The 10,946-nt window shown below is 49.3% G+C and overlaps 1 protein-coding gene and 1 long non-coding RNA gene across 4 annotated transcripts in view; one reads left to right on the top strand and one right to left on the bottom strand.

Moving 5' to 3' along the window:
• Window positions 1–9,112, bottom strand: part of ETV6 (ETS variant transcription factor 6) — a 136,420-nt gene extending 127,308 nt beyond the window's left edge. The window contains exon 1 of one of the 3 annotated variants that reach the window (XM_030478196.1): window positions 8,672–9,112. In XM_030478196.1, coding sequence (XP_030334056.1) covers window positions 8,672–8,704 — 33 coding nt within the window. In that variant the 5' untranslated portion in view covers window positions 8,705–9,112. The remainder of the gene's footprint in view (window positions 1–8,671) is intronic. The other 2 variants (XM_030478195.1, XM_030478198.1) reach the window with 2 other exon arrangements.
• A 545-nt stretch (window positions 9,113–9,657) lies between these two features.
• On the top strand, window positions 9,658–10,599 carry LOC115604790. Its single transcript, XR_003990409.1, has 2 exons — window positions 9,658–9,747; window positions 10,080–10,599. It is a non-coding gene; the product is annotated as an uncharacterized LOC115604790 (long non-coding RNA).
• Window positions 10,600–10,946: the final 347 nt, after the last annotated feature.

Here is a 10,946-nt window from a genome sequence, read left to right on the forward strand (position 1 = left end):
TCTCTCTCTTTTTCGGTGCTCAACAAACCTTCCTAGCAGCCAGGAAAACATGCTGTAATCTGAATACAAGGCATGGATTCAAACTACAATATACAGATAGTTTATATTTTACTGCCTGCTCCTTTCCCACTACAGTTTTGTTTGCCTATTTGACCCCAAATTGAAAACTGAGATCTGTTTTCTCTTTTATTCACCAACCAAATAATTTCCTAAAATCCAGTCTCAGTTGCCAGACCAGTTCTGGGAGGTCTATCAGCAAACAGGACCAAACAGCTCAAGGAGATCTCACTGTTTCTGTTAAGCAGAAGAGCCATCAGAGGGCCTCACTCAAAACTATCAAGATGAAGAAAAAAACCCCATATACATATACTGCACTTTCTGTCCACTTCTCCAAGCCTGCAAAACTCAGCCACTGCCCATCAACGTGGTTCAGCTGGCTGTGCTAATTGGCTGTGCACACGCTATTAATCCACTCTCTTCTTACTTTGAGGTTTAAGAGAAGTTGTAATTTGTCCCAGTTGGGAGGTAATAAAGCCAGCGCACAGTCAGTCACGGATGGCAGCTGGTGTGAGGTAGGTAGCTTGCTAAGACACTATCTCCAGTATGTTTGAGCCCAGAGTTTACCGTCCAACGTGTGATACATACCTCAGGCCACATGCCATGAAATATTTTACAGCCCATAACCTTCTTCCCCTGGAAGATGCTCCCATGGTCTTCCCCAAGTCCTCTTCCAGAGAACCCATTTGCTCAAACCATATGACAGCAACACAACCACTCTGACTGCCAACTGAGAAATATCTTCTATACCTATCAGCACTCCTGTTCCTGCAACGTGGTGCCCTTCCTGGCACTCTGGGACTTAGCAGGAACAAGTGCATCCTCATCCCTCTGTGAAAACAGTTCAGCCCTTCATTTCCTCACCCCCAGGGAGATGGCAGGTCCACCACTCCACAGTCACAGCGCAGCCCCAGCCTGGTACCTGGCACCTACATGTACCTACACCAGGCTGCCTGACTCAGCACAGCAGTGCTCTGAACTGGAGGGAGCTGGTTCTCTGGAGTGAGGCTGCCGGGGCCAGAGCCACCATGGTTGAAAGGCAGTGGCACAGCTGACAATGGCCCATAAGCACTACCCCCATTGCTCTGCCGGGTTCAAGTTGCAGCCATTCTCACACAGTTGTTGCCCACACTCAAGCAGCTTCTTACGGATGTGGCAGGGAGGACCCATCTGCCACGGAATGGTTTTTCCCAGTAGCCTCCAGTGATAACTGGGACCAACACCCTCATCCCAGAGCCTGCGGTTCCTCACAACCTACCACCTCTAACCTCAAGTCCTGGACAGCTCTGAGAAGGCTTGGCTTTGCCCAGGTTTTAAAGCACAGGGCAGGTAGGAAGATGAGAACTCGCCTTTCAAGAGGTAACACAGTGAAACAACCACTCCTAATCCACCAGAAGGAAAAAGATTATTTCTGCTACGGGGGGAATCCCAACTCAGAGCTCAGATGAGCTCCTAGAAAGCAGGAAGGAGCTCCCCAATATTGCTGTAATGCTGGGTTTGCTCCCTTTGACCTTAAAGCACATCAGCAGAGCTTCGCAGTGCTCCATCAGTGATGGAAACCACTTTTATGTGAAGTCCTTTTTAGGAAAAAAGAGAAAGGGAACAGAGAAATGTGTTTTGCAGATACTGAATGCCTTGTTGTGGCCCTACTAACTGGATAAATCTGTCTCTCAATACTAGTACTACTATCTCTGGCACTTTTACTAAACATTTCATTTATCTGGTAGAACTCCAAGCTCCTGGATTTCCACAGAATCCTATTCCATTTAGAAAACATCCCTAGTTTCTGTTAATAGATGTTTTTGAGGATCCTACTAAAGACATAATGGAAAAATCACTTCAGCCATATTCTGTTGAAATTCAAACTATATAAAGAATATCTCTCTCCACTGCATTTCACCAGTTTGAAGGATTCTCCTTACTGGATGCCAGTTGGTTTCCTCCAGATTAAACTCAAGACTTTTCAAAACAAATAATTTCCAAGCTTGATCATACACTACCTGAGAGAGCTAGGAAAAAACCCAAAGAAACCTAAAACAAAAGCAGACACACACAAAAAAACCCCAAACCAACAACCCACCAACACAATAACCCACCGAGAAATCACTCATTGTTCCTATTTATAACCACATTTCATTTTATTTTGCAATTAAACATCCAAACTCTGGATTTAATATCAGGCAGCTGTTAATAGTTTACCATGTAAAGCCTGGTTGTCACATTGAAAGTATTTTTGTGGAGTTGTAGTAACACTTAACTCTTGCAGTCACACCCAATGCTACTCCTGGCATTATACACATCTTTAAAATGATTTACAATGCTATTTGTTTCCGTGTGCAAACATTCCATAGAACACCAATATAAATACCGCAGGGAGAAGCTCGCGCTCTTTCATGCCCATTTCTCCTCCAGACTGTCTTAACCAGGACAGCATTTGCAAACTGTACAAGAACACCACTGAAGCAAAGAAACTGCATGTGGCTTAACAAGGAATAACCTTTAGAAAAATCATTTAGATGAAGAATCATTTACAGCTTTCCTTAATTGCTATACCCAGTTCGCTTTGGAGCTCAGCAGCATTACAGAAGAGAAGCAATACCATCTATCAGCAAAAAGCTTATCTCCTTTCAAAATCCTTTATTTACCGCTGCTCCAGACATTCCATAAACAAGTTCAACTTCAGCTGGAGTTTTCTGCATTTATTTTCCTGCCAGAAGTAGCGGGGGGGCGGGGGGGGGGGGGGAAGTAAATCAGTATAATTTAGCCTTGAGTTCCATATGTTTCATAGATAGAGTAGCTGTCCTCTGTGCTCCAACAAAACACTGCCTGAAGACAACTCAGCAACACCAGAACCAATATGGTCTAAATTTGGCTTAGGTTGTAGACCTAAAAAAAAAAAAAAAACCACCCATGATAGCAGGAATCAATTGCCACAACTTTGCTGGTAAAGGCACAGAGGCTTTGGTGGCCTGTGTGGTCTCTTTGCTCAGGATGAACTCAAGCACGTACCTGGGCTCGGTTTGGCTTCTTCACGATTGCCTTCACGATCCCACCCATGGGCTGCCCTGAGTGGCCTCCTTCCCACAGGAAGCGCAAGGACACATTGCGACCTAAACATTAACTGTTGTGGCAGTGCTAGCAGCTTATCACCAGCTGCTGCCTCTGCCAGTGGGTCCTCCTTTGTCAGATGATGAAGGTGTATCTGACCTGACAGAGAGGGATGTCCTCCTACCCCAGGAGAAAACACCTGGGACAACTGAGTACACAGCCTGCTCTACACTCAGCTTCAGGAAGCCCTGGGAAGGGTGGTGGCCAGGGGAAGACAGCGGGGAGTGCTCTGGCAACCACATCTGGCTGCCTTCCCACCCAAGCGCTCCTGCCCTTGGCCAGAGGCAGGATTGTGGCAGAACAACTACACCTGCACCTTGTGCCTGCCTCTCCCAAAGCCGCATTCAGTGTGGGCTGCGGGCGCAGGAACACCACCCTGCCTGATCCAGCCACTGGGACACAGTGAAACCATACCATCTTGCTCTCTCCGACTGCTCAGCCGAGGTAGCTGGCCCCTAACAACAAAGCCAACAGCCAAATGACAATCACCCTCCTGTCCCCAAGCACCCTGTGAACTAAAAAGCCAGGAACAAATCGGATCGCTCTGTCACTGGTTTCTATCACAAACACAACTTGTTCCCATGATGCATTACAAACGCTAACTCTCACTACCGCACTACAGAGGTACATTCATTATTATTTTATGCCTGTTTCACAGATAGGGAAAGCAAAAGCCAAAGAGAACATTTTCAGAAACACTGGCTTTTAACTTGCTGTCACTCTGCGGATGCCCGGCTGAAGGCACTGAACCACAAATACTCCAGAACACACACAAGTGAAAAAATAAAACAAAACCAAACTCCAATTAGCCAGTTTCTGGACTGTAGGTCAGAACTACACTACTGGCCAAAAACACAGGTTGCCTCAGCCCTCCTTTCTCACAGTAAGCAGGTTATTAGGAAAGCTTTTGTCAGTAGACTTCAGAAGGCAAGCACACAAGAAGCCAGGTAACTTTTCTAAAAGGCAGGAACATCACTTCTGTGTAACTGTACAAGACTTCATCTCCGGGTTATCAGCATTTCTATCAGCAGAGAGCTGCTTAGCCACCTCCCTCTGAAAGGCACTTTGAGATGCAAGGTGCAATATGCATGTAAATTATCATTAAAGCATCCTCTGTTTCACTGGGACATTTCAGATTCGGGCTGCTGTTTTAATGGGCTGCCTCCCAGGAAACTGACTTCACCTGTAATGACACAGTGAATGCTAATGACCAGTGTTTAATTGGGGCAGTGTTAGTAAAATTTTGCTTCAGAGGGATTCAATTTAGCTGGTGCCAAGGAGTTAAGTGATTAATCAGGTGTTAAATAGTATGTACTTCTCGCATTCAAACCTACACCCACTGAACTTAATGAGAATTTTGTCATTGACGCTAATAGAAGAAGGATCCTCCTCCTAGTACACAAGTTCCCTAATAAATACTAAGGAAAACTCTGCACTAGCCTTGGTTAAGGGTAACAGGATTCTGACCATGTGGTGCTGAACAGCCCCTCAGCATGGAAAGCCTTTGGCGGGAGAGAGCTCTTTGCAAAGACAGCATCAATGAAGTATTAGGAGACATAAAGCACTACTTAAAAATTAACTTAATCTGGGGAAGCCAGTTAAGATTGAAAGATCAAACACTATGCTGATTCTCTGCCCTTTGGCTTACACCATCACTCTTCCCCCCCCCCCCCCCCTTTTCTAAATGATTACAAAGTACATCCTTAAATCCAAAATAAGCATCAGTAAGATGCTGAGCTACAGTCCTCGAGCTACAGGGTTCTGTGCTGACTCCTGCTGTGCCCACGCAATCGCAAGGGCCACCACATAGAGCTCACTGCAAAAGAAAGCTCTCCCATCCACCAGCGTACAGCTGCAGAAAATCTCCACTGGAGTCACTTGTGAATCCCAATTCACAGGAAGGCTCCATGCCTTCGGTGCTGCTGACAGAAAGCAAGTATCCAGCTCAAGCATCAGCCAGGCACACACAGGGGAGTCTAGGCTCGGAGCAGCCCTGGACTGGGAGATCTGAAGCAGATGATCCCCTCCCCCCCATATTCCCAGTTTTGGTTTCCCCACAACTCCACACTTTTGCCAACACAACTGTTTGTGTGGTCACGTGGCAAATTGGACTAAGCAACTGAAATTGCCAGATTTATAAAAAGGGAAATAAATCACACTGCACCCTTTGGTACCCTTCTATTTGCCTGATGAATTTTGAGCCTCCAGTTGACACCGCAGTGATATTCTCAAGGTACTAGAATTTCAGGGGAAAAATAGGAAGATCCTCACACTCAGAAAGTTCCAGGTGAGGTTTTAAACAGAACTCATCACCCCATGGACCTTAGTTAATCACAAAAATCATCACCTTTGTCTAAACTTTTAGTCCTGTCTCCCTTTGAGCTTTTGCTCTCCTGTAAGCCTTTGCCGAGATGTTTACACTCTCCCTGTGCCTCAGTTCTCCCATCTGGGAGAGAAGAGGTGAGGCTGTAAGGATCACTTGCCAATACCATAACAAGTGCCAACGTCATGCCAGTATATACAATAACATAATCAGCTAACTACTATGGCTTAGGATCAGAGGAACAGGTTTACTACCAACGTAGACATCCCAGCACCTGGGATGAAAAAGGTGTCCGAATACAACAACCACACTAGACGTCCCTTCCCAACCCACCTCGGAGTCAAAGCCCTCAGGCCCTTTCAGGCTGGAGTCTGCTACAAACCCAACGCCTATCGGTTCACACAGGGAGTACACTGATACCCTAAGTTGTAGCAAACACTGAGGGTCCAACCTTCACACTCACCTCTGACACCCAAGATCTTTTTCTAAACTCCAGCGATGACTCCTCTCTGCTGCTTTACACTCTATGCAGACACTTAACTCCCTTGCCACAATGGCACAGTTGGAGTTACTGGGTCTGCTTGCCATCAGTCAGGCAAGGCACACACCCAAGCGTTGGCAAGATCAGGATATTAGCATTGTATTTCTCCTCTCTCAGAGAATGTAAGCAAGCACACGTACTTGCCGCAAAGCAAGCACATATCAATATACAACCACACATACATACTGATAAGTACTTGACACAAACCGAGATATTACTGCAAGTTCATGTTGACTGCCAGTAGTTAAATATATACCAAAACTTCACCTCCTTTGAGCTTTCCTAAATCTTATTGGAGCACTTCTCTCGTAAGGTGAGATGGGGAGACCGTGCACTGAGCAGCTCGGGCATAAACAAAGCAGTAGCCTTCACTCCCTCTGCTGAAGCTGTCTGCGGTTCATTGCCTCAGTTGCTGGGGCATTTACTGCACGCATCCTTGCGCCGTATTGGAGGAGGAAGGGAAAAAAACAAATATATACAAAATACATCCACTAGCATCACTGCTTCCAGTTCACAGGCTCCTAATGAAGCTAAGCAGCACCCTCACAGCACACCACCTGGCTACTTTTCAGAACACCACAAAGTTTGAGTACAGCGCAGAGCTTGCTCCTCTGCCCTGATCTCACGCTCTGTGCCGCAAGCCAGGCCGGCATGCTACAGAAATCATCACTCGTACCTGTATAATCACACTACCATTTACACAACACCTCTTAAATCCAGCTGCTGATTGCAACCACCTCTAACTCCTCCTGGATGAGACAAATATCCAGAAAACAACAGTAGTTAGAAAAATCAAAGAGAAAGTTACCTTGAACAGTTTGACTGGTGAAGAAATGCTGTCATTGGAAATTCACACTTCAGTCTGAAGATGTACTTTCTATGTTTAAAACTAATAAAACAATCACCAGAAAAGCCAGTAGCAAGAGTAGTTTCTATTCTTTGACAAAGATAACTGCACAAGTCAGCATGTAAACAAACTACACGCTGGAAAAAGAAAATAAGTTCAGACCATGATCTATAGAATTAGTCGCTTCAAAAAAAGATCAGTTTCCCAGTATCTGCCTAAATATAACGAAAATTTGGCATTAATCATTTCAAGACTCAAACAGAAGTTTGCTTGTACCTCCTCCTGCTATGTAGCAAATCGTTTACAGATGATTCTGTAACATACCTTAGTGAGGTTAGGGAAGGACCAGCTTTACTGTTCCCAAAATAAACAGCAGTGTTATCGCCGACTTCAATAAGAGCAGAAGTAAGCCTCGTATTCTCAAAATAACACACATTGAAAAGAAGGAAACACAACTCATATGACACTACTTTTTCATGACATTCATTTGTGTTCTTCTGTCCAGAGAACACATCCTACCTTTCCACAGGATTTACTAATAAAAACAGCAGTTATATTTAATTTTACATACATATACATATATATAGGGATCTGTTTAGTTAATTGTGCATGTTTTGCCTGCACTAGCATTTTGCCACCCTGCAATGCGCATACAATACCCTATTATCCAATTTGTCTGTCTGCATTATGAGAAGTCCAACTAGACTCTCTAAGCCACGAGACTTCACGGGACACGGGTCTGATCACATTTAACTCGAGAGAAAATACAGCAAGAGAAAATACACCCACAACTTTTCAAATTGAGGTCACAGCATATAGAATATAAGACTCCCACCGTAAACGTACACATATGGGACAAGCAAACAAAAAAGCATCATGGTAAATAAATATGTGTTCATTCCAGGCTCTTTCCCTTAGAGCCTGGAAGTCACCTCTTCCTTCCAGTCAGGGAGACACAACTGCTAAAGCACTCTTAACTCGGGCAGAGTTAGTCGTGAGCAGGAGGGAGATTCCCGGCTGGCAACAAGGCAAAGCATTCCTGCAGAAAGCACACGACGGGAACGAGACCGAAGGGTGAGGGAAGGAGAGAGGAAAGCACTATTTCTAGACGGCTGATAGATAGGAAGGGTCTGGACAAAAAAGGAAACTCAATTTTGTTTCCATTGTCTCAGCTTTACACCGCCTCCACTTAAAACCAGAAACTTCACGGGGCAACCCCTTCTTCAACAGGCCAAGCCACGGAGAAACGCATCCTCCAGGCCCTGGCAGCGCGGGGCCGGGCTGTGCAGCCCCGGTTCCCCTACCGGGGATGGGCAAGCGATGCCAGTAAATGCAATGAGTAAAAATAAATAATATGGATATTACTAAATATATAAAGAGATAAAAGGAAACCCCCACACCCCCGTGCTGGTGGAAGCAGCAGTGGCTCCATGTCCCCGACGGCAGGAAACTTTCTGCAAAGTTGAGTTGCCGTCGGGGGCCGTCGGGCGCCGTCGGGCCACCAGCCCCGCGGGAGCGGAGAGGAGGCCGGGTTGGGCTCCGCGGCTTCGTTTCAACCTCCCGTCCCGCCGCCAGCTCCTGTCGTGAGGAACCACGCCACGAAATCCCGGCCGCGGCGGCTCTGCCCTGCGTGTGTCCCCAGGGCGGGGTGCACCGCGGTGACAACCGACGGGAGCCGCGTCCCTGTATGTTGCCCGCCCGCCTCCACCAGCAGCTCCGCTCTTCCTCGGCCGGGGTCTGCGCGCTGACAGGGGCCGGACGGACACGGGGGACATACACGGGGATGGAGCTTTACCTTGATGCAACACTGAGCAGGAGCCTCAGACATCTCTCAGCAGGGACACGGCGAAGCCCGGCGGGGCGGACGGACGGACGGGAAGTTCTCGGGCTTTCCCCACTTTCCGCTCCTCTCCCGGCCCGTCCCCTCAAGGGGAAGTTTCCGCCGCCACCATGGCGCGGCCCGCGGAGCTGCCCAGGGGAGAGGCGGAGTCCCCCCCCCGCCGCCGGGGTCCCCTCCTCAGCGGTGCCGGTGCCGCCGCCGCCGCCACCTCCTCCGAGGGAGCGCGATCTCTCCCGCCCCGCCGAGCGCGGCTGTGCGTGTGTGCGCGTGTGTGTGTGCGTGACCGCGCGCGCTCTGCCCGCATGCGGCGCGGGGGGAAATGGAAGTGGGAAAAGGGGGGGGAAAGGGAGGAAAGGGGAAGAAGGGGCGGCGCGGCCGTCGCGGCCCCGCTCCCCGCCCGGTGTTTTCCTTCCTGGAAGAGAGAAACCGAAAGGCGGCGGAGGAAGGGCCGGGCGCTGCGCCGCGCCCCGCCCCGCCGCCGCTCATTGATCCGGAGTTTCGGGGCCGAAACTGACGTGGGTTCCCGGCACCCCGCACCGCCCCTTAAAGGGGCCGCGCCGGCACGAACGGCCACTAGCGGCGGGGAGGGGCGAAGGAGAGGGCGGTGGTGCCGGTTGCCCCGCGCTGTAGGCGCCCTGGGGTGCCGGTGCGGGACGGGCAAAGTGGAGGGGAAGCTGGAAGGGCGCAGCCGCGTCGCGTCGGCTCAATTCGGTGTCGTTTGACGCCGCGGGCCCTTTAAACGCCGTGCACCGGTACCGGCGTTCAGCGGCGGGGATGGGCAGCGGGATGCGCGTTCAGCGGGCGGGGAGGGATGGTAGCGGGCGGAGCGGCGGCCCGCGGGCAGCACAATGGCCTTTGTTCCATTCGTTCCACCGCCGGAGCGGCCCCTTTAAGAGCCCCGACCAGGAAATGAGGCTCGGGTTACCGCGGGGCACGGGAAGTCCGGGACGGAAGCACTGCCGTCACCTGCGGTCCCGCAGCCCCACGCCCGGCCCGCTGTCCCACAGATCCCGCCCCCCTCCTCTCCGTCGGTGAGCCTCTGCCCGCCGGAATGCGGCCGCACCCGCGGGGGAACGTCCTGGACCCCGCGGCTCTCCACGTGTTTAGAGCCCTGACTGGGTGGCACCAGCGCAGAGGTTCAGGTCGGGGTTGTGTTACCCGCAACGCATGGGGTACATGGTATAACGTGTGTTGTTTCCAGCTGCAATGGAACAGCGCTGTTGTTTTCCACTCTCTGGGTCCTGCAGGCACAGGAGTGGGTACAGGCCGAGCCCTCATGACGGGGGTGGGAAGAGGGGTGGTGGGAAAGGCAAAAAATAACTCGGCTATCTCTTAATCTGAATCTCTCTTTGTGATTTTAAAGAGAGTTTTTGGTGTCCTGGCTGGTTTTTGGATGCACCCACTTCATTGCAAGTTGGGAACGTGCGTGGGAGTACAACAGCCCTGCTTGTACCCGTGTCACTGAAAGGCAGAGCTACCTCTGGAGTGTGCTGGAAGGATGCTGTGCCTTGGAATACAACAGGCTTCTATTCAGTGACTCAGTGCTACTGAAAATAGCAGACGAGAGGGAATCCTACCACGATGTTTTCAAGCAAGCCTCAGCGCATGTGTGCATCAGATGCAGAGCTGCTTCATCTGTGTGGCCAGAAAGCTAGACTGCTGAGGTCTCCTGGTAGTCCCCTCTTGGTGGGCTACTGCAGGCCGTATTCCAAACAGGACTGACTCCCCACAGCCTCTTACAGCTTCATTGTGGCCAGTCCCTGGAACTAAACAAGGAAGATGTAGGGAAGGTACTATTCCCTCTCAGCCTAGCAACCAATGACCCTTTTTTAATACAGGGCCAACGCAATAATAAAGGATTCATATTTACCTGTCTTCCCTCAGCATGGCTGAACTGCTGGAGTAGAGCCGTTGCATCTCTATCACTTTTACAATGCTGCTCTCTCCCCCATTATTCTCTCTGCTTTATCACTATGACATTTTCCCTTTCTATCTGCACAATTACCACTGCCTTTCTCCAAGTGCTGAGTCATTATTCTGTATCTCATGGCAAGTTGGGGTTCTTTTGTGATTCTTTACATTAAATGTAGAAATTAGAGATGGAAAAGACCTGTTAGGTCATCTGCTTCGCTCCCCTGCTGGTAAAGGATTTGCAGCACATGCTAGATTGCTCCATCCGCTTTAGTTTTAAATGCCTCAGGTAATGGAGCATTTCTTTTCAAGACTCTTT

This window comes from Strigops habroptila, chromosome 3, assembly GCF_004027225.2.
Source record: "Strigops habroptila isolate Jane chromosome 3, bStrHab1.2.pri, whole genome shotgun sequence".
In the NCBI taxonomy this organism is placed as follows: Eukaryota; Metazoa; Chordata; class Aves; order Psittaciformes; family Psittacidae; genus Strigops; species Strigops habroptila.